Raw genomic sequence first — 22872 nt, forward strand, 5'->3', positions numbered from 1 at the left:
CTCTCCCTGCACATTTGTATATAAAGTGCCTCAAGTCAACAGCGCTTTCTCTTCTAAAGGAACCCCAACTCCAGGCAGCAGTTTCTGGAACTTCTTACCACCTGCGTGTGCAACCAGCGGCGTAGCGTGGGTTGTCAGCACCCGGGGCAAGGCAAGTAATTTGCGCCCCCTAACCCATGGATTTGCGCCCCCTAACCTGTGGATCTGCGCCCCCTAACCCGTGGATTTGCCCTAACCCCAGATGTTGCGCCCGGTGCGGCCGGCACCCCCTGCACCCCCCACGCTACGCCACTGTGTGCAACAATATCATTTCTCAATATGTGGTAAGGTAAAGGTAAAGGGACTCCTGACCATTAGGTCCAGCAGTGACCGACTCTGGGGTTGCGGCGCTCATCTCGCTTTATTGGCCGAGGGAGCTGGCGTACAGCTTCCGGGTCATGTGGCCAGCATGACTAAGCCGCTTCTGGCAAACCAGGGCAGCACACGGAAACGCTGCGGTATCTATTTATCTACTTGCACTTTGACATGCTTTCAAACTGCTAGAGCAGGAGCAGGGACCGAGCAACGGGAGCTCACCCGTCACGGGGATTCAAACCGTCGACCTTCTGATTGGCACGTCCTAGGCTCTGTGGTTTAGACCACAGCACCACCCGAGTTCCCAATTTGTGGTACAACGGCTAAAAGAAAGACCTTCTCTTCCTAAATGAAGTCTTTCTGGGGGCTTGCAATGTTTCCTGAACTTGCATCAGCTAAAACTTATAGAATTCAAAAATTAAGAATAAACTTTTACTTGCTAGCTCCCCTATGAGCCGCTTGGAGAGTGCTATAGAACAGGCTCTACAGGTTGTTTTGCAATCTAGGAAAGGGTTAGATGCGTCCCCACATCCTTATTGGAAGACTTGCCACATCCTTGTTAGATCATTTAAAAGCCCTCAGCGAAGTGAGCTCCAGTCATTAACCACAGAGAAGTCCTGCCAGCTTCTTGGAATAGTCTGGGCACTGTCAGAGCAAATAAAAATACGTTTCTTTCTGGAAAACAAGGTAAGCCATTACAATGCGGGTATAAGTGTTGATTGCTGGAACAATTGTTTGTGAAATGCAAAGCATCATCTTTCAAACATCTTGTACAGGATCATGTGATGCAAGGAATATTTCATGTGTTTTATTTCATGCGGAACGGGTTACATGGCTTCAAAGTCTGTAAGTGGTGATGGCTGAAATCCAAAAACTAACAGCATACCAGAATTTGGCTTTTTGAATGTTTTGAACATTTCTCATTCACAAATCTTGTGGCCCAGCACAATTACCTTTACTTTCTGCATAAACATGTCTAAATTTCATCGAAAATAAAAATTAAAGGTTATGCCTTTCAAAACACATGTCAGGACGTGGTGATCTGCCACCTGAATGCTATGCTGATTGAAAATGTGAGACTGATTCGTCACCTTAAATCGTGATCCCTGATGATTAAAGCAAGTCTCGACTTGCCAAACTGGGTACTTTTGGACTTTTTATTGCCCCCAAATTAAAAGTGTCCACAGCTGGAAATCCTACACCCACCCTAGTTTTCAGCTCCCCCCTTGATCTCCATGAAAGTGCGATACATAAACTGAATAAATTGTGGAAGTGCTGAAATTCTGTGAGTTGTTCTGCAAGGGCTAGCGGAAAACATGTGGTGTGACCTAGTGTATGTAATCTGCTAGCAAGCTTCATTATGGAAGGCCCTAAAAAGAAAACAGAAAAAAGAGGCTGTGTGTTGGCTTGTGCACCACTCGGAAGTTGAACGCCTTGCAAGTTGAACGTTTTGGCTCCCAAATGCTGCAAACCTGGAAGTGAGTGTTCCGGTTTGCGAACGTTCTTTTGGAACCCGAATGTCCGATGCGGGTTACACGGCTTCCAATTGGCTGCAGGAACTTCCTGCAGCTAATCAGAAGCCGTGCTTTGGTTTCTGAACGTTTTGGAAGTCGAACGGACTTCTGGAACAGATTCTGTTCGACTTCTGAGGTATGACTGTACAAAATAAAATATCCATATTGAGACATTTCTCTGAATATCTAGACTTCCCACCTTCCCCTCCATGGGTCCTATTATCAGAGTAGTCCTGATCCCAATCTCCCACTCATAGTAGGATTAACAGCTGGACAAAGTATTACTTTTGGTTTTTAATACTGTTCCCCCCCCCAAAAAAAAAATTTCCATGAGTATGAAATATATAATTGCCTTACAAACCTATAGAGATATACAGTTAAGTGCATCATATCTAATAGCTCCATAATTACTGCTTTGTTTCTTTTGTGTTGATTCCAATGTAACAAAAACAGTAACAACTTTCCCCCTAAAAGTTTCTTTTTTATATAATTTTTTTATTAACAATTTCAACATAACAAAATATCAAAACATATATTCATTATTTCCCCCTTTCCCCCCCCCCCACCTCCCCATCAAACCCTCCCTGCTGAGACTTCCCTCAGCTCCTCTCTCTTATTTCTCAACACATATTATTCTCTGCGGACTGTAAAATTGTATATATCCTTACATTATCTGTCTACTATGTTAACAATCAATAAATTTGTGTATGTTTATTCAAAACCTGCCAAGGAGTCCAATTCATTTTGTTGTCTTTTTGAGTAATTTGTAAAAAGTTCCCATTCTTCTTTGAAGTCACAGTTGTCCTTATCTCGTGGTTTGTATGTCAGTTTGGCCAGTTCTGCATAGTTCATCAATTTCTCTGGCCACTCTTCTTTTGTCGGGTTTTCCTCATTCTTCCATCCTTGTGCTATCAAGACTCTTGCCGCTCTTGTAGCATACATAAATAACTTTCCCCCTAAAAGTTTCTATTGATTGTATTTTAAAAAAACAAAAACAAATATTTATTATATTTCATTTGTTTTTATTTCCTTGCGGCCACCCTCAGTGAGAAGGAAGAGGTCCTGGCAGCTATGTCTTTTTCTCTGGTCTCTTGGCTGAGCTTCCGGAACTTTCCAATGAGAAGTGGTGTTCAGCCGACGCTGAAAGGTAATGGCCAGAACTGCTGCTATTTGTTTTATCTCAGAACCCGTTGGATATCATAAGGCAAGACTGAAAGGGTCCAGAGGCTACTTAGCCGGACCTACATTTGTAGATTCAGGCCGCCATCCAAGTCAGTCAGGCTTGGCTTAAACCCAATGTCTTCTTTGGCAGGGCTGGTAATATAGAGGAAATTACCTGGCAAGGATGCTCTGAGGGCAAACACAGCAAAGACCGTAAAGCTCTCTGCAAAATACAGTGGTGCCTCGCAAGACAAAAAGAATCCGTTCCGCGAGTCTCTTCGTCTTGCGGTTTTTTCGTCTTGTGAAGCAAGCCCATTAGCGGATTAGCGCTATTAGCGGCTTAGCGGGTTTAGCGGATCAGCTGATAAGCGGCTTAGTGGCTTGGGAAAGGGGGGGGGGGAAACCCTGCAGGAACTCGCAAGACATTTTCGTCTTGCGAAGCAAGCCCATAGGAAATTCGTCTTGTGAAGCACCTCCAAAATGGAAAACCCTTTCGTCTAGCGGGTTTTCCGTCTTGCGAGGCATTCGTCTTGGGGGGCACCACTGTACTAAACATACAGAAGTAAACACCATCACCTCCCCATTGCATCCTAGTTTATTATAATTACCGTATTTTTCGCCCTATAGGATGCACTTTTTCCCCTCCAAAAATGAAGGGGAAATCTGTGTGCGTCCTATGGGGCGAATGCAGGCTTTCGCTGAAGCTTGGAGAGCGAGAGGGGTCGGTGCGCACTGACCCCTCTCGCTCTCCAGGCTTCAGGAAGCTATCAGCAAGCCTGGGGAGCTCACGGGAGTTCCCGCAGGGCTCCCTAGGCTGCGGATAGCAGCCTGCTTCCCAGAGCGCGGGGCGCGCTGGAAGCAGAGCGCCCCCGCTTCGGGCAGACATCGGGCAGCGCCTCCCCGCTGTTCCTCGACCTGGTTTGGAGGCTGGCGCTGGAAGAAGCGTGCTTCTCCCCAGCGCCAGCCCCACAAGCTCGGGGGACAGCGGGGAGGCACAGCGCCGTCATCCCGCTGTTCCCCGACCTGGTTTGGATTCCCTGATCTGGTTTTTTTTGGGGGGGGGAATAAAGGGGGGGGGAATTCCTTTATTTCCCCCCCAAAAAACTAGGTGCGTCCTATGGGCTGAAAAATACGGTATTATTACATTTATATCCCACCTTTTCCTCACAGCCGCTCTGTGAGGTGCATTAGGCTGAGTGATAGTGATGGACCCAAGTTCACCCCGTGTGCTTTATGGCCAAGTGGGGATTTGAACCCTGGCCTCCCAGGTCCTAGTCCAAGACCCTAACCACTAGTCCATGCTGGTTCTATTTATGGAAGCATCTTGTTCTTGGTTTCATTTTCTTTTCCCCTCTGTGCCTCCCTAGGATTCTATTGTATCCTGTGGCTAATGCTGTGCTTTCTGGCTGAGCAGAAAGGTGGTGGAAAAGTCCTGGCTTCACTACCAAAGGGATGTTACCGAGGTAAACGATGAGTAAAATAAGACTGTGGGGTGAGGGTTGGAATAATAATAATAATAATAATAATAATAATAATAATAATAAGTCAGCTTTCTAAAAGTCATTCTGGCTGAATTGAGAAATACTGCCAGAAAATCCCAGTGCATTCAAAGCTGGCAATGTTGTAAGGCACTTTGGGGCTTTGTGAGGGTTGCCATATTTCAAAAAGGTGAGAATCTGGGCACAAAAGCTTCTTTTGACCAAGTTGAACTTTTGTGTGTGTGCAACATATTAAAAATAATAAAAGTGAAGTTTTTGAGCTATTTTAAAGGAAATTCACCAAAATATAGGCTTTTGAAATCGGTTGCCATATGTCCGGATTTTCCCAGACATTTCAGTGATTTCTACCTGGACACTGTTCTGACTGCTATGTCCAGGAAATTCCAGATGTATGACAGCCCTAGCTGTGTTAAATTCAGAGGTGGGGATACAGCTACCCTCTAAAAGGTGGACTACAGTACAAGCCCCATCAGCCCCAGCCAACATGTAGTCCAGCACAACTCGAAGGTCTCAGGTACAGCATCTCTGGTGTAATCGCTGAAGGGACCATCGTAGAAATGCGCTCTTGTGCGTACCCCAACCTCTGAGCGGCAAGAGACTCCAGGGCTGCCTGTGCTTACCCAGGCAGGGTTCAGTTTTCTTGGAATGAAGGTCAAGAGAGAATGTGGTTTCTTTAAGATTTATGGTTTTATTTGCACATATATACACAACCTGAGCATAAGATGGAGGGGCTCAAAGCATCAGCACTCTACTGGTCTTGCCTGTGTATTTGGTTCCCAGGGAGATCCCCAAGCCATAACTCTGGGTCCAGGGCAGAACAAGACAAGCTTCTAGCCAAAACTCTCATGCACAAATTAAGTCCCCCTTTCGAAGTGCTGTGTTTGTATGTGTGTGTGCGCGTGCACACACAGACACACACACACACACACACACACACACACACACACACACACACTACATCTGCCAAAGAAAGGAAAGATGATGGCTTACCCAGGAAAAGAGATGGACTTGTTGGAACAAAGTTCCATGTTGCTTAGCTTGTATACACACTATGCATTAAAGCACATTTCCCTTTCACCCACTTAAAGAATAATGAAAAGTGTAATTTGCTGAGGGTGCTGGAATTTATAGTGCTGTGATGGGGCAAACTACCATTCCCAGAATTCCCAGTATACCTGAAGGAGCATCTCCACCCCCATCATTCACCAGACACTGAGGTTCAGATCCAATGGTCTTCTGGCAGTTCCCTCCCTGCGAGAAGTGAGGGTACAGGGAACCAGGCAGAGAGCCTTCTTGGGAGTGGCGCCCGCCCTGTGGAACGCCCTCCCATCAGATGCCAAAGAAGTAAACAACTATCTGACGTTTAGAAGACACCTGAAGGCAGCCCTGTTTTTAGGGAAGTTTTTAATGACTGGTGTTTTAAGGTATTTTTAATCTTTTGTTGGAAGCCGCCCAGAGTGGCTGGGGAAACCCAGCCAGGTGGGCGGTGTACAAATTATAAATTATTATTATTATTATTAGAGGCAGGATGTGCTTTAAATGTACTTTAAATATATGGTGTGTACACAGCCAGGGGTGAGGGGGGGGGAGGACTTGGTTGGGCCCATAACACTTTGATGTTCTGTCTCCCCTCAGTTGCAGCTAAAGTGACCTTTAACCCGGACACTGCCCACCCAGCACTTGTTGTGTCTACAGACCGGAAGACTGTGACATCGGAAGGTGTGGAGCACCCCGTGCCTCCTAACCCCAGGAGGTTCACTAAAAGCCCTGCCGTGTTGGGCTCTCCAGGGTTTAAATCAGGGAAACATTGCTGGGAAGTGGTGTACAGAAACCAGAGGGAATGGGCGGTCGGGGTAGCGCGGGAGTCTGTGAAAAGGGATGTCTACCTCTCCCTTACCCCAGAGGAGGGGATTGTGCAGGAAGGTCTCTGGTGGCTTCGGCGTCGGCAAAGCGACCCCCAACCACCTCCCCAAGGCTCTGGAACCATTGGGGTTCTTCTGGATTGCGATCAAGACACCGTGACTTTTTACATGGCTGGTAAAGTCATTAAGAAAGATGTTCCCCGCAACGGAGAGGTCGTTTATCCTTTCTTCTATGTGAGTGGAGGTGTTTCACTCCGCCTGAAGGACTTGAAAGAGTGAGCGGAGAATTGCCCGCCAGCGCCAGCGCCACGCCACGCATTTTTCAGGATTTAAGAGTCTCTGGCTTCATGTGGTAAAGACGCAGGAACAACAATACACATGTGGTGGGGTTGTGAGGAGATTAGGAAATTTTGGAGATTAATACATGAGGAATTAAAGAAAACATTGAAAATCCCAATTGTTAAAAAAACAGAGGTCTGATAGGGAAAGATATACAGTGGTGCCTCGCAAGACGAAATTAATCCGTTCCGCGAGTCTCTTCGTCTTGCGGTTTTTTCATCTTGCGAAGCACGGCTATTAGCGGCTTAGCGGCTATTAGCGGCTTAGCGGCTATTAACGGCTTAGCGGCTTTAAGAAAAAGGAAACAAACTCGCAAGAACTCGCAAGACGTTTCGTCTTGCGAAGCAAGCCCATAGGGAAATTCGTCTTGCGAAGCACCTCAAAAAACGGAAAACTCTTTCATCTAGCGAGCTTTTCGTCTTGCGAGGCATTCGTCTTGCGGGGCACCACTGTACTGCAAATGAATAAAAGAACTCTATATGCAACTACAGCAGCTAGGGTAGTGATTGCTTCTAAATGGAAATCTCAGATCTTGCCCTCAAAAGGGGAGTGGATTTGCAAATTAAATGAATATTTAGAACTGACAAAGCTAACATCAATTATAAGATATCAGTCAAATCAAAAATTTAAAAAAGGAATGGAAATGTTTCAAAGATTACATGTTAAAATATTGTTCTAAGAAAGATGTGCTGATATGCCTAGAATAAAAATTGTAAAGCATATGTATGAATCAGAAAAGAGATAAAAGATGTACAAAGAATGATATATTTGGAGAATGCAAAGATAAATGTGGAGATAGAGATTTAAAGAAGTCAAATTGCGGCAGAGGGAAGCTGTGGGTGGGTGGGTGGGGGAAGTACTAGATAATATGGAATGTTTGTTTTCAAGGGTTTTGGGATTGTATCTTTTCCATTTTCTTCTTCTTCTAATTCCTCAACCCCAACCTTTCAGATTCAAATGTTGTAGGGTTGAAGGTGGCATGAGAAACAGGCGGCGTTTTTGGTACCCTGTTCACCAGGAACGGGGAATTTTCTTGGCACAGTGGGCCAGATCCTGATCTTCCACCACCACCATCACTGCTGACCAACTTTGACAGGTGAATGGAGCCACCCACCTATCAATCACCTGACATCATGATGCCAGCAGGTGACTTGATAGGTGGATGGTCCCACCCACCTGTCAAAATTCGCCTTGCATCCTTTGGAGGCAGGCTTCTGTTTTGCTAGTGCATTCCCCTCAGGAAATGTGCTGGCGAAGAAACACCTGGCAGGATTCAAGGTTTTGCTCATCAGCAGATGAGGGGAGAGTTCAGTCCTGCTCCCTTGCAGGGGCCTGAGTAGGATTAAAGTCTTTTGCTTTCCCTGTGTGTATCAGTTTCCTATAGGGAGCTGGTGGGCCCAGCCAATGCAGGACTGAGTCCCATCCAGCAGCTGACATCACACAATGATATTAGCTGATTGACAGGGAAAGAGCCTCACAGGCCACATTGGACCCTCCAGCGGGCCAAGACCAACGATTCCTCACCACTGCCATAAGTCATCTCTCAAAAACGGGTTTGCAGAGGGTTTCTTTGTGTATTGCTTCAGATACCTGCCAAAACTGTTTAACCCGAGACAAAAAGGACCATGCCTCTCTCTCATTCCACTTTCAGCTCTTAAAACTGTTGTCCATTTCCAATCTAGGGTAATCATTATGCAAAGTAAGGCCATGTTTCTGGACAATCAGTTACAGAAGAATGGTTCAGCTTTCATTAATATGGAAATTTAAGAGGGAAATTTCACTAGGTTCATGTGGAAGTGAAAGAAACCTGAACATGCTCTATTCCAGATAAGGAGGTGACTTTTAGTAATTACCAAGCTGGACCGTACATGAAGTGTATGTCTGCATTTTATATCCTGTTTGCTGTTTATTTAAGTAGCAACCATGGCGGGGGGAATTGAATTGTGATAGGGACTGGACCAAAGGGCAGTTTTGCCCTCTCTCTCCAGCTCCTCTCCTGATGAATATTGTAAAACACACACAGCCAGCTACTATAAACTCTCAGAGTGATGCCAAAGAATCAGATTGGGGTGCAAAATATATGCTCTACCAGTGAGCCATGCAGCTTGTTAGAAATGCTAAGGGTGAAGCAGTATATAAATGGCTTAATAAATAAATACGAGTCCTGTCGTTCTTTGCACTTGTTATCCAAAGTCTCTTCAAAGGAGGGTTGTATGAGATGCTAGGAGTAGTACTTCTGGTGGAGACAGGTTCTGCTCCTTCTGTGGAGCAATATGCAAATATACGTACAGTGGTGCCTCAGGTTACAAACACCTCGGGTTACAAACACTTCAGGTTACAGACTCTGCTACCCCAGATATAGTACCTCAGGTTACAAACTTTGCCCCAGGATGAGAACGGAAATCACATGCCGGCGGCAGCGGGAGGCCCCATTAGCTAAAGTGGTACCTCAGGTTAAGACATAGCTGTCAACTTTTCCCTTTTCTTGCGAGGAATCCTATTCAGAATAAGGGAATTTCCCTTTTAAAAAAGGGAAACATTGACAGCTATGGGTTAGGAACAGTTTCAAGTTAAGAACAGACCTCCAGAACGAATTAAGTTCATAACCAGAGGTACCACTGTACAGTTATTTAAGGTGGAGCTTGATGCATTGAGCAAAAGCCAGGCATTTTAATGAACAAAATGCCCTTCAGAATTCCTTCCCTTTACTTAACTAGAGCATGAGACACTTAATCTCGGGGTCATGGCTTAGAGCTCCACCTTGGGCAAAAAATTCCTGCATTGCAGGGGTTGGACTAGATGACCCCTGTGGTCCCTTCCAACTCTAGGATTCCATGATTCCATAGACATAAAAACAAACTACTTATGCTGCAGTTTCTGTAAACATTTTGGGAGTAGACTATTGACTGCTGGTGATAAGCTGCGGATGACGTGGGCTTGAAACTTGGCCTCCTTCCCATTTTGTCTGTCCATCTGCGGGCAGCTGATAAGACGGAGACAGATGGGGAACCTTAGAAGAATAACGTAACAGCCATCAGACACGGAGATTTGGGGCTGGGTTCCTTACAAATAGAGGTCCCCCTCTCTTTCTCCATCTCACATTAGCTTGGCTTGAGGACCATCGAATGTGGAGATGACTGACAGATGCCAGCTGACTGATAAGAACGTTTGGAACCTCTTCCATCTTTTCACTGATGGCTCAAGTCCAGCTGTGATATTGTAAGGGAAAAAAGGGCCTTCTAACTTAGGGGAGATTCGAGAGGAAAAGAATCACTCAGAATTCTTTGGTTTTCAGGAGATGGAAGCTGAAGGCGACCTGGGATATCAGTGACAAATATTCTTCACATGTAAGGTAAAAGAAAGTGCTATAGCATGATTTTGCAGCAGGTCAGCTTTAAAGCAACAAAAGAGCACTTCAGACAAATTTGCTATGGACCACAAAATATGTATCTAATCCCTGAAACAATATATGTACTGCAGTGACTAACACATCAGAGCAGCTAAAGAAAGAGGAGAACTGAAATGTTTTGTTTTAAACCTTTAATATATCTGTTTTGTTAGACCCTTTAATGACATGATTAGATGGATGGATAGATAGATAGATAGATGATAGATAGATAGATAGATAGATAGATAGATAGATAGATGATAGATAGATAGATACGGTAGATGATAGATATGTAAATATTTTATTTCTGTAGTACTTCAATTATTGATGGGAGAGCTTTGTATAAAGCTAATACTGTACAGTAGATAGTAAACATCCTAAGTTAAACACTGACAGCACCACTACAGACAGATATGTGTTCAAAGTCCCATTGAATTCAGCACAGGAGCAAGGCTTGCTCTGTGGTTAAAGGATTTCAACTTTAAAAGGGCTTTTGACTTTGGATGGCTTGAAAACACATCTTTAAAAATAAACAATGGCTTGATGGTAGATAGAAGGGAAAGTAAGAGCTCAGTTGGTTAGAGCGTGGTGCCGAGGTTGCATCCTGTGGAGTAACAGTGATTCATTCCAAAGGACTGGGAGAATGACAAATGCCTTTAGGAATAACAGTAGCCAACACATTTTTCTTGTGATTTTACCAACTATGGGCACTTCCAGAATGTGACAATTTTGTGGGTGGGATTCAATCACATTCTGGCAAGTTCAGATTGTGCAGTTAAAGTGGATTGGGCACTCTTGTAATAATAATAAAAGATAATACTGTTTGTGCCAGAACAACATACTGGTAACAATTGTGTTATGTACTGAAGTTCTCACCTTGGGCCAGCAAGGGGATACTGTGGATAGTTTTCACTCAGGTCCACATATGCAAATAAGGGATTGAAAGTGACATTCAGTGATTGGATAGTTACAGAAAGTGGTTACTGTTGCGTTGTAGTGGAGCTCTATATAAGCAGGCTGGCTGAACCCTTCAGTTCAGTTCAGTTCTGTTCTGGCCTATGAATAAACAAGAGCTGTTTGAAGAATCGCTGTGTCGTCTGATATGTTCACCCACAACTTAACAAATTGCTTGACGTGATGTCACAAATCAGGGCAAATGCTGACGTTAACAGATTGACTGGAAGTGGCATCCATGACAGGCAGCTGGTTCCAACTGTCCCCATATAAGAACATAAGAAGTTTCTTTTTACTTTTTACTGAATCGGACCCAAGACTGGTCCATTCTAGGCCAGTCGTGCCTATGGTTACTAGTGGAGGCTCTCCTCTCGGACAGGGAACCTCTTCCCAGCTCTACCTGGAGATACTGGGAATTGAACCTGCGACGTCCTGCATGACAAGGCAGATGCTCTACCACTGAGCCACTACAGCCCATTCCTTCATTACCTCTCCATGCAGGGGAAACTTACATGCGTAATTTCTGCATGTCAGTTAAAGGCGCAGAGCTTCATTCTGGAGATGGGCCATCGTTCTCCCCTGCCCGCCTCCTCCTCCTCCAAAAAACGAAAAAGAAAAGAATTAAAGGTGGTAAGAAGTTTGAAAGAGATGTGACTGTTCCTACTGTGTACATTCACCCCCGATTTGCCTCTGCCAAACAGAGGCTGTGTGTGCACGCTACCAGTTTTCTTAATCTGGATCAAAGCTGGTTAATGCATCAAAACACAGTATTTCCTATGAAACAACAGGATAGATGAGGATTGTGGCAAATGCCGTGCTTTATGCTGCTTCTCAGACCAGTGCCTTGGATGCAGAGCAGGGGTGCAATATTCCTAAAAGTGACAATCAGGACAAAGTTGTTCAGCTTTTTGGGGGAGATGTTGACTGTTTGGGGGCTTTTATTTGATTTTTTAAGCATTTTTATTTAAAAAAAAACCCTTCTTGCTATACATCTGGGTTTTCTGCCTTTGTATGGCAGCCCTAATGCAGAGTAAACACAGCCAGATGTCTTTCTTATTTCAAAATCATATTTGACTGCAGGTGTCAGTGAGGCTTCCCCAGCCACTCTGGGCGGCTTCCAACAGAACACTAAAATACAATAACCTATTAAACAGTAAAAGCTTCCCTAAACAGGGCTGCCTGCAGATGTCCTCCAAAAGTTTGGTAGTTATTTTTCTCTTTGACATCTGGTGGGAGGGCGTTCCACAGGATGGGTGCCACTACCGAGAAGGCCCTCTATCTGGTTCCCTGTAACTTGGCTTCTCGCAGTGAGAGAACCGCCAGAAGGCCCTCGGCACTGGACCTCAGTGTCTGGGCTGAATGATGGAGGTGGAGACGCTCCTTCAAGTATACTGGACTGCAAACCATCACAAAAGCCTATTGCAGCAGTCGCCGACCTGGCGCCCCCTGGGTGCTTTGGACTGCGACTGCCATCAGCCCCAGCATGTGAGCTAGATGGGACTGATGGCAGTAGTTGCTCAAAACATCTGGAGGGAACCAAATTAGCAAAGGCTGATCTATTGGAAGAGCACCAAGGGCCAGATAGAGAGGAATGGAGGGCTATATTCAGCTCCTGGGGGACCTGAGGCTCCCCATCCTTGAGCTAATCTCAAAGTAACATCTTCCCAGCATCTTCTTGTGGTCATCATGGACCATTCCGCAGGCATGCACCTTAAGTTACAAAACTTTATGAAAACTGAGAAAGAGGATTGGGTATCATAATCAGTTTGTAAATCTCTCTCCCTCTCTCCATCTCTCTCTCTCTCTCTCTCTCTCTCTCTCTCTCTCTCTCTCTCTCCAGGGTTTGCTTTATCCCCCGGAGGCCAGAAAAGAAAGAAAATGGAGGTGCCCAACTTCTCTTGCGACCCAGAAATGCGTTCCTTTCTGTTCATTCTCACCATTTTCTTTGTTATTCCACCTATAAATAATGTGGACCCTGGTAAGACTCTCACTAGTACCTCTCATAGAAATGTTATTGGTCGTGGCTAAAGTGTCTTATTTTTCTCTGAAGGGAGCAAATAACAACAACAATAAAAAATCTACCAGAAGCCTAGATACCGGCTTCTCATATGTACCAAAAGTGCCGTGAAATTGTAAGTTGTTGTGGCATGCTTAGGTCCATCAAGCTCAGGAACCAGCTGTGGTCAAACCCAGGTCTCAGGGAAGATTATTAACGTCACAACCATGCCATACATTTAGAGCAGTCTGATATCTTTTTATTTATTTCTTAAACTATACCGATTGATTATAAGAAAAGAAAACCTCAAAGTGGTTTAAAGAAACAGTTGTTATTGCTGGGTTTTTAATGCTTCTTTTGAATAGATTCCAGGAAGACTTTGAATTATCCCACTATTTCTGTTTGTTCCCAATTCAGCAACAGGCCTTGCTCCCCTTATTTCCATCGAAGGCTATCAGGACAGGGGGATCCGAATAGTTTGCCGATCCAGTGGTTGGTACCCAAAGCCTGAGATCCTATGGAGAGGTCCCAATGGGAGGCACTTCCCTTCACTGGGACAGAAAATTTCCATGGAGGGCAATGGGTTGTTTGAGGCGCAGAACGACATCATCCTAACAGGAAGTTCAAATCATAGCCTAACCTGTGTGGTCCGGAACAGCTTCCTGAACCAGGAAAAGGAATCAACTATTCATATAGCAGGTAAGCTGTCCAGAATTCTTGATAACGGTTCTGTATTTGGGGGCTGTGGCTCTGTACAAACGATGCCTTCAAAATACATTCTTTCCTTCAGAGAATCCTGGGAAATGTAGTTGGTTAAGGGTCAGGGCTAAACTACAGTGCCCAGAATCCTTTGAGGGAAAGGATGTGCTTTGAAGGTATACACAGCCTTAGACTCTCAAGTGATGTGCAGTGAACGAGTGAGGGGAGAAGCCTGAAGTCAAGCAATGTTGACGCCAACGTATTCTAAAGAGAAGGAACTTGAGAAGAGAACCAGTGAGAACTTCTAGCAGGCTCACTTCCCAACTAGGTCACTAGGGACAGTGGCAGATTAAATTCGCTGTTGAATTGTGCACCAAGACGATTTAATAGGACTGTAGACTTGTAGAGCTGGAAGGAACCTCGATGGTCATCTAGTCCAGGGGTAGGCAACCTAAGGGGCCGGATGCGGCCCAATCACCTTCTCAGTCCGGCCCACAGACGGTCCAGGAATCAGCATGTTTCTACATGAGTAGAATGTGTCCTTTTATTTAAAATGCATCTCAGGGTTATTTGTGGGGCATAGGAATTCGTTCATATATATTTTTTTCAAAATATAGTCCAGCCCACCACATGGTCTGAGGGACGGTGGACCGGCCCATGGCTGAAAAAGGTTGCTGACCCCTGATCTAGTTCCCCATCCTGTTTGAAACCATACTGGAACCTGCTGAGCTTTGCCAATGTGCTAGTAATTTTATTACTGCACCCCTTTCTCAGTTCCATGTTACATTTTCATCAGCAGGGTGAGAGAGAGAGAGAGAGAGATGGGGAAGACAAAGGGACCCCATTTTATTTATTTAGAGGATTTGTGCATTGCCTTTCAGTCGGATGATTCTCAAAGTGGCTTTCATAATAAAATACCCCTTCCCCTGCAAACTCACAGCAGTCCTTAAACCCCTGGCTGACGAATGTTCTGGAACATATTGCTGTTCAGTTCATGCAGCATCACCCTTGCATATATATATATATGTACTGGGATGCCATGCTGGACAAAGCAAGTGTTATGCCCGAGTATATTTCAGCAAGGATAGGAAGAAGTGCTATATTATAATATGTTGGATTAAAATCACTTTCTATTCAGGATCTGGGCAATGGTGAGCTCCTACAGCAACAGCAGGGACTCGTTTGAAGTTCCTCTCAGGATCAGGAATTTCCTGCAGAACAGGAGGCATATTAAAAGTTCAGTGCTTGGAGGACAGGGAGGGCAATATTCAGTGCCTCAAGTGTGCAGAACCAGCATGCAGCTCAGAAGCCTATAAAAACCCCTGCAGCGTGATCAGAGGGGGGATTAAACCCTCAGATAGAGGTGGGGAGGGGGAGGCACTGCCAAATCTTTGGCATCTGTTTTTCTTTTATTTGATTCAGAAACCAGGTTTATAACATCGTTGGTAATTTGCTTTGTTTTCAGATCACTTCTTCCCAAAGATCTCTCAGTGGATAGCGGGTTTGTGTGTCTCCCTCATGGCTCTGCTCGGTTTCATTCTTCTCCTCCTTTACCTGTTTAATATAAACAGTGAGTACCTAGGAAGCTGCCTCATACCCAGTGTGTAAATGGTGTCATTATGTGCTTTTGACACCAGGTGGCACTGTGTAGCATCTTCTAGCTCAGTCTGTAGATCAGCAGACTCTTAACCTCAGGGATATGGGTGCAGGGGTTTGGACTATATCAGTGTTTCCCACATTTGGGTCTCTGGCTGTTTTTGGACTACAACTCCCATCATCCCTAGCTAGCAGGACCAGTGGTCAGGGATGATGGGAATTGTAGTTCAAAAAACAGCTGGGGAGCCAAGTTTGGGAAACACTGGACTAGATCATCCTTTTGATCCTTTTCTACTCTGCAATTATGTGGTTCTAAATACATGGGAGGAAGTCAGAAGTTACAGTTCTGTTCTTATTAGAGAGAGGCTTACAAAATTATTTTCTAGTCTCCGGACAGGTGTGTATTCACAGGTCTCCTGGAGAGCCAGTGTGGTGTAGTGGTTAAGAGCGATAGACTCGTAATCTGGTGAACCGGGTTCGCTTTCCGCTCCTCCACATGCAGCTGCTGGATGACCTTGGGCCAGTCACACTTCTCTGAAGTCTCTCAGCCCCACTCACCTCACAGAGTGTTTGTTGTGGGGGAGGAAGGGAAAGGAGAATGTTAGCCGCTTTGAGACTCCTTAAGTGGAGTGAAAGGCAGGATATCAAATCCAAACTCTTCTTCATCTTCTCTTCTTCCTCCAGACAACCTGTTTATTCAGCATTCGTCCTGATTAGCTTGCACAGAGGTTATGCTGAGGTTAGATTTGGAAGAAGCGGCTATCCTTTTCATTATTCATTCACTGTGATTTGTGCTCACAATGCTATTGGGGCAGTTACATGAGACCCCACTTCAGGACAATTGGCACCTGCAACTGTTTCAGAGCAGACTGCTTTGTTTCCAGTCGGGGCATCTAGACAAGGGATGGGGAAACGTCTGACCCACAGGCCAGATTTGCCCCACCAGGCCTCCCCATTTGTCCTCCAAACAATGCCCACCGCCCCACAACTGACATCATATGTGATGTGAAGTGTGAGACAGGTAAGAGATGTGGCTGGATTGAACTCCCTGTCAGTTATCTGATGATAACTGCTTGGTCGGAGCGCAGAAGAGTTCTATTGGTGTTTCGCAACTTTAATCTGTTGCAGGATCTTAGCCAGATCCAGTTGAATATAGCAGAGCATACGCAGACTTCCAGAAGCAACCAGTTGCAGGCAGGTAGGATTGAAGCAGGAACAAGACGCTGCTACCAGTAACTTGGTTACTTATAAAGGTAAAGGTAAAGGTACCCCTGCCCGTACGGGCCAGTCTTGATAGACTCTAGGGTTGTGCGCCCATCTCACTCAAGAGGCCGGGGGCCAGCGCTGTCCGGAGACACTTCCGGGTCACGTGGCCAGCGTGACATCGCTGCTCTGGCGAGCCAGAGCCACACACGGAAACACCGTTTACCTTCCCGCTAGTAAGCGGTCCCTATTTATCTACTTGCACCCGAGGGTGCTTTCGAACTGCTAGGTTGGCAGGTGCTGGGACCGAGCAACGGGAGCGCACCCCGCCGCGGGGATTCGAACCGCCGACCTTTCGATCGGCAAGCCCTAGGCGCTGAGGCTTTTACCCACAGCGCCACCCGCATCCCCCTGGTTACTTATAGGTGTTTATTATTTACAGCAGACTCACAAGTACGTTTCCGAGCACAATTCAAAGTGCTGGTGCCGACCTTTAAAGCCCTAAATGGCCTCGGTCCAGTATATCTGAAGGAGCGTCTCCTCCCCCATCGTTCTGCCCGGACACTGAGGTCCAGCTCTGAGGGCCTTCTGGCGGTTCCCTCACTGCGAGAGGCCAAGTTACAGGGAACAAGGCAGAGGGGCCTTCTCGGTAGTGGCGCCCGCCCTGTGGAACGCCCTCCCATCAGATGTCAAAGCGATAAACAACTACCTGACATTCAGAAGACATCTCAAGGCAGCCCTGTTCAGGGAAGTTTTTAATATGTGACATTTTAGTGTATTTTTCATCTTTGTTGGAAGCCGCCCAGAGTGGCTGGGGAAACCCAGTCAGATGGGTGGGGTACAAATAATAAATTATTATTATTATTATTATTATTATTATTATTATTATTATTATTATTATTATTATTATTAACAAGATACAGATACGGATCTTAAACTCTTGCTCTTAACAAACTCCAAACGACTCTCAGAACACCTCACTGACCAACCAACTATCCAGCAAGGAAGGTCATGAATCATCATGCCTATGACCAATAGCAGAGTTGTATCCAAGGTCCCATATCTCTAGGCAGAAGAACTTCCCCTGCTCAGTCTTCTTGGCCTTCGGCCAACTCTTAATTGCCTTGTGTAAAAGCTGCACGTAGGCAAAATCCAACAAGTCCCCTACTGGGAACTCCCTCGCTGACACAAACCCAGTAGATAGCAGGACTCAATGGGGTATTCAGTCCTACTTACTCTTTCTCTCCCCCCCACAGACCAACTTTTACAGGTGGGTGGCAGTGGTGGGAGATAAAGATCAGGCCTGCTGGGCCAAGAATACTTCCCACCCCTGATCTAGGCTAGGTTTGCCTTCTTTGACTGTAGGTGGTATCAGGGCCAGCCTACATAGCGCTGGCCCTAAGTGCTGGGTTTGTTTGTTGAAAAGCAGTCCGTGCAGGGTTCCCAGATTGAGAAGCTGTGGCTTTAACTCTTGGCCCCCACAGTGGGCCTAATCCAGACTGTGCATCCAGACTTACAATTTGCATTGCCAAAAAGAAAAGGTCCAATCTGCTTCGGTCTTGCTCTTAATTAATCATAATACTAGAGGAAAATCAGCACACCTTATTCAGACCAGAAACAACGGGTGGCTAGATTGTACACTCAAATGTTTACAGCAGTTATAACTATTTCTTCTTTCCTTTCTCTTCTAGGAAAGCTTTCTGCAGAACTGAGTAAGTCATTCTGCCTCTTTTGAGAAGAAAAACACCTTTAGGCCACTGTTCTGTGCAGAGGCAGGCAGTCTTAAGTCCATTAATTTCAATAAACTTAACCAGGCCTGAGAGTACAATTCTTGTTGTTCACTCAGACGCAAATCCCACTGGTTTCACTTGGCTTTACTCCCTAGTAATTGTGCATAGAATTGCACTGACTCTGTATTGGATTGTGGCCTTAAAAAGGGGTGGGGGGAGACTATTTTAGTAAAATTAGGTTGTTGTTTTTAAGTAGACGTGAAAGTTTGGTTCCATTCAAGCCAATAGCAAAAACTGATGGCTGAAACAACACATGCAACTTGAGTGGGTAAAAGTTATTGATTCAGAATTTCCACCATAAAAGGTATTTCAAAAAACTTCACCCAGTTTAGAATAAGGCTTGTTAGGAAGCAAAACTGCCAACTCTACACTAACAGTGGCGCCCAGCCTGTGGAACGCCCTCCCACCAGATGTCAAAGAGAACAACAACTATCAAACTTTTAGAAGACATCTGAAAGGCAGCCCTGTTTAGGGAAGCTTTTAATGTTTGATGTATTACTGTATTTTAATACAGTATTTGGTTGGAAGCTGCCCAGAGTGGCTAGGGAAGCCCAGCCAGATGGGCGGGGTATAAATAATAAATTTATTATTATTATCATCATCATCATCATCATCATCATCATCATCATAACAGGACACTGGGTTTTTCTCTCCATGTTTCCAAGAACAGCTGAAATTCATCAAATTGAGCATTCAGCCTTGGTTCCTTTTTTAAAAAAAAGTTTGAATTATAGGAGGGGCCTCTCCCCATGCACAAGACTTTACATCCACACCATAGATTTAAAACATATTCAACATCGTTTTCCCTATAGAATCCTGGAAACTGTGGTTTGTTTATTGGTGCTGGGAACTGAAGCTCTTGAAGAGTAAACTACAGTTCCCAGAACTGCCACAAAGCACAGACACTCTCTGTATAATGTCCAATGGCCTACTCTGAAGCAAAATAACCCAGGATGGTCTAGAAGGGCCCATATCATTTCATGGCACCAAAAACTATTCAGAACAGGCCTCAGAGGAGGTCAGCACACCAGAAGAGAAGGCAGTCAGCACATCTCCCTCAGATGGCACCTTATCTTGTGCCAGGCCTACATAGCTGTCAGCACTGAAATAGTATTGGTGTTTTTTATGCGTAAAGCACCCGAGATCAAGATTTTCCATTCCAATGCTAATTTGTCATTATGTGGTTGTTTTTAGGTTGGAGGAACTTGGTGATGCCAATCAAAAAAGGTAAACGGCTCTCTTGTTTTTGTATGCTTTTCACAATGCATGATTTCAGGCATGAAATCTGTCGCCACTCCCTGATGCTGAATTTTTGACATTAATTGAGGAAGCAATAAAACTACCATGGTGCGGTTGAGTGGGGCGGGAAAGGAGAACCTGTGAGGTGAACATCTTTCCCGTGGTGAGATTTAGGACTCACCATGTGAGGGGAATCTGGTGTTATCCATTCGGGTCACGTTTTTTAATAGTGACTTCAGAAGATTCTCAACGGTTACAGGAATCTTTGTTTGTTTGTTTATCAAGATTTATATACCATTATATACATTTTTGCTTAGACAAGCCTACTCAGGTATTGGAATGCTGGTGTGTTTTTAGTTTGCTGCTGGTTTCAATTTTTTGAATGCTCAGATAAGTTTTGACCAAAGATTTTATTGTTTCCTTCTTTTCATCAAGCCTTGAGGGAATTTTATTTTTATTTTTTTACAATCAAGCAGTGTATCAACGTTATGAAGTGAATGAATCAATTTAAGGGACACACTGCTGCTGTGGAAAAATTTCAAATCTCTAGGGGGGAAAGGCGATTCTTCCACTTGACTGCCAGATAGTATTAACCTGTGCATAAAGTTGACGCGTGAGCATCTACTCTTGGCTGCATTCTTTTAATTCAAACTTGCAGCAGAGTTTCTTCTTACAGAAAATCTTTTATTATTTACACAAATTTACACTGGTCAAATAAAACAACATAATTCCTTCTCCTCTATCCATCCGGCTCTGAGATTCAATTGCTCATTTTCAACTTTGTTCATTTACACACTGACTCTGACCTTTATTGACCACATGCCCTTAATAAAGGCACCTGTTGCTGCCGAGATTTTTCTGTTGCCTGGCAACCTGTTCAAGACCAATTCTCAAGTTCTTTCTAGAATATTCCAATAAGTCAAGGAGGCAGCCGGCATATAGCATGTTCCAGTGCAACTGGTTACGCTGGCCCTCAGCCACAACACTGTCTGGTTAACACTGATATTGCCCTCCTTCCTTCCGTGACCTCTTTCCTTCTCTTCCACCCTGCAGCAAATGTAACCCTGGATCCGGACACAGCGAACAATGAGCTCATCCTGTCTGCGGACCAGAAGACCGTCATACAAGGCTTCACGTGGCACAGGCTGCCTGACAGCCCCCCGAGATTCAGCCTCGAGCGCTGCGTTTTGGGAAGCGAGGGCTTTTCCTCAGGAAGGCACTACTGGGAAGTGGAGGTGGGCGAGGAGGGGTACTGGGCCGTGGGGCTGGCAAGGGGTTCCGTGAAGAGGAAGGAGTGCCTCATCCTTGACCCCAGCGAAGGGATCTGGGCCGTGGAGAAGTGCCGGGTCCACTACCAAGCTCTCACCGTCCCCGAGACGCCCCTGTCTTTGCGGAAGAGACCCAGGAAACTCGGCATTTACTTGGACTACGAGACGGGGCAGGTGGCGTTTCATGACGTCAACCACAAGACACCCATCTTCACTTTCCCCTCCGCTGCTTTCGACGGGGAGGTGGTCTTCCCGTTCCTGCAGGTCGGGGTGGGATGCTGGCTTCGACTGTGCCCCTGAGACCTTCCTTGTGTGAGGCTTAACGGGCAAGCAAGGCATGACACAGCGGACTTGGAAGGCACCTCAAAAGTCATCTCTGCTTATGCACTGGGGACGGCGTGTGTGCATCTATCGTTTTATGTTTTACTGTGCTTTTAATTATGTTGTGGGGAGCTGTCTAGAGCAGGGGTAGGCAATCTAAGGCCCAATCGCCTTCTCAATCCGGCCTGCGGACGGTCCCGGAATCAGCGTGTTTTTACCTGAGTAGAATATGTTATTTAAAATGCATCTCTGGGTTATTTGTGGGGCATAGGAATTCGTTCATTCCCCCCCCCCCAAAAAAAAATATAGTCTGGCCCACCACATGGTCTGAGGGACGGTGGACCGGCCCACTGCTGACAAAGGTTGCTGACCCCTGGCTTAGAGTGTCTGGGGCAACCCAGCCAGGTGGGAGTCATGTAAGTTAAATCACCACCATCATCAAATTTCAGTAGGAAAAGCATGGGCAGCTGGCGAACTGCTATCCCTTCGCAGAGGAGCAAATGGACAGGATGAAGGTTGCAAGGCGTCCTTGAGCATGAATAAAACAGGCAATCAAAACCAGAGGATGACCCTCGCTCTGTGATGCCACCATCAGCAGCTAGTTTGACAGCTAACAGCGGCAATATCAGAGGAAGCGTTAACCACGGAAGTGTTGCTCTGATTATATGCCACTGCCTTCAAATGCGATAGCCAAGGAAGAATATTTGTGGGTCGGCCTCCCCCTGGATTGCATGCAGGTAAAAGCATTCAAGAGCACCTTTGGTGTTTACCAATTCAAATCTCCTCCACTGACTGGATTCACTATGTGTGGGTAGTTTTCATTTTTAAGCAATTTGTCCAACCGTCCTCCAAACACAAGACGTACTGAGAGTCATAAGAGGACTGGAGTAACAAGACAGCGGACAGTGATACTGTAGCATTCTTGATTTGCCTAAAGTGATTATGTCCAAGATTTTAGTGAAAGGTGTGTTGTTATTCTTGAATATTTGTTTAAATGAACATAAATAAAAGCCTCTTCAGTGCTAAGGTGAGATCTACTCGTTATGCATGATTCCGCGTTCCATTAATTACGGTGCTGTGGGTTAAACCACAGAGCCTAGGACTTGCTGATCAGAAGGTCGGCGGTTCAAATCCCCGCGACAGGGCGAGCTCCCGTTGCTCGGTCCCTGCTCCTGCCAACCTAGCAGTTCGAAAGCACATCAAAGTGCAAGTAGATAAATAGGTATCGCTCCGGTGGGAAGGTAAACGGCGTTTCCGTGCGCTGCTCTGGTTCACCAGAAGCGGCTTTAGTCATGCTGGCCACATGACACGGAAGCTGTACGCTGGCTCCCTCAGCCAATAAAGCGAGATGAGTGCCGCAACCCCAGAGTCGTCTGCGACTGGACCTAATGGTCAGGGGTCCCTTTACCTTTACCCCTACATTGGAAAAATCTAACCATGGGCACACCCACACTGCTGCTTTCCCCTGGGAAAACCTGCTGTTTGCCACCAAATTGCAGCAAACATCCAACAAGTTTCCATTTGTGAGTTATAGACTGAACCACTCAAGGAAAGAGAGAACGGCAAGTGTTTTAAATGGGGCATGAACTGAAACAGCCTCCAAATGAAAAGGAGCCGATTGCAGAAGGTTGCAGAATGGCTTTTTAAGTTGACCAATATTGTATTTATAGAGTAATGGACGACAACATA

General features: G+C 45.4%; 1 protein-coding gene across 3 annotated transcripts; it reads left to right on the forward strand.

Moving 5' to 3' along the window:
- Positions 1 to 593: 593 nt before the first annotated feature.
- LOC114588603 (butyrophilin subfamily 3 member A3-like) lies at positions 594 to 22214 on the forward strand. Of its 3 annotated transcripts, none has more exons than XM_077920486.1 (8): positions 594 to 1041; positions 2915 to 3015; positions 4397 to 4492; positions 13485 to 13766; positions 15232 to 15336; positions 18257 to 18277; positions 19550 to 19582; positions 20648 to 22214. In XM_077920486.1, exons 2-8 carry the CDS (start codon positions 2940 to 2942, stop codon positions 21160 to 21162), a joined length of 1128 nt encoding a protein of 375 aa, XP_077776612.1. In that variant the 5' UTR covers positions 594 to 1041; positions 2915 to 2939; the 3' UTR covers positions 21163 to 22214. The 3 variants fall into 3 exon arrangements, with proteins under 3 accessions (XP_077776612.1, XP_077776610.1, XP_028569842.2); XM_028714009.2 differs by lacking the exons at positions 594 to 1041; positions 2915 to 3015; positions 4397 to 4492 and adding exons at positions 9711 to 9948; positions 10025 to 10081; positions 12912 to 13049; XM_077920484.1 differs by lacking the exons at positions 594 to 1041; positions 2915 to 3015; positions 4397 to 4492; positions 15232 to 15336 and adding exons at positions 9710 to 10081; positions 12912 to 13049.
- The last annotated feature ends 658 nt before the right edge of the window (positions 22215 to 22872 follow it).

The sequence above is a fragment of the Podarcis muralis genome, chromosome 2 (genome assembly GCF_964188315.1).
Source record: "Podarcis muralis chromosome 2, rPodMur119.hap1.1, whole genome shotgun sequence".
Lineage (NCBI taxonomy): Eukaryota > Metazoa > Chordata > Lepidosauria > Squamata > Lacertidae > Podarcis > Podarcis muralis.

Bases quoted from the DNA above. Each gene is read 5' to 3' on its own strand.
- LOC114588603 (XM_077920486.1), top strand. From the start codon at position 2,940: ATGTCTTTTTCTCTGGTCTCTTGGCTGAGCTTCCGGAACTTTCCAATG. The intron at 3,016-4,396 runs GTAATGGCCAGA...GTGCCTCCCTAG, and splicing joins TGTTCAGCCGACGCTGAAAG to GATTCTATTGTATCCTGTGG. The intron at 15,337-18,256 runs GTGAGTACCTAG...TTTCTCTTCTAG, and splicing joins TTACCTGTTTAATATAAACA to GAAAGCTTTCTGCAGAACTG.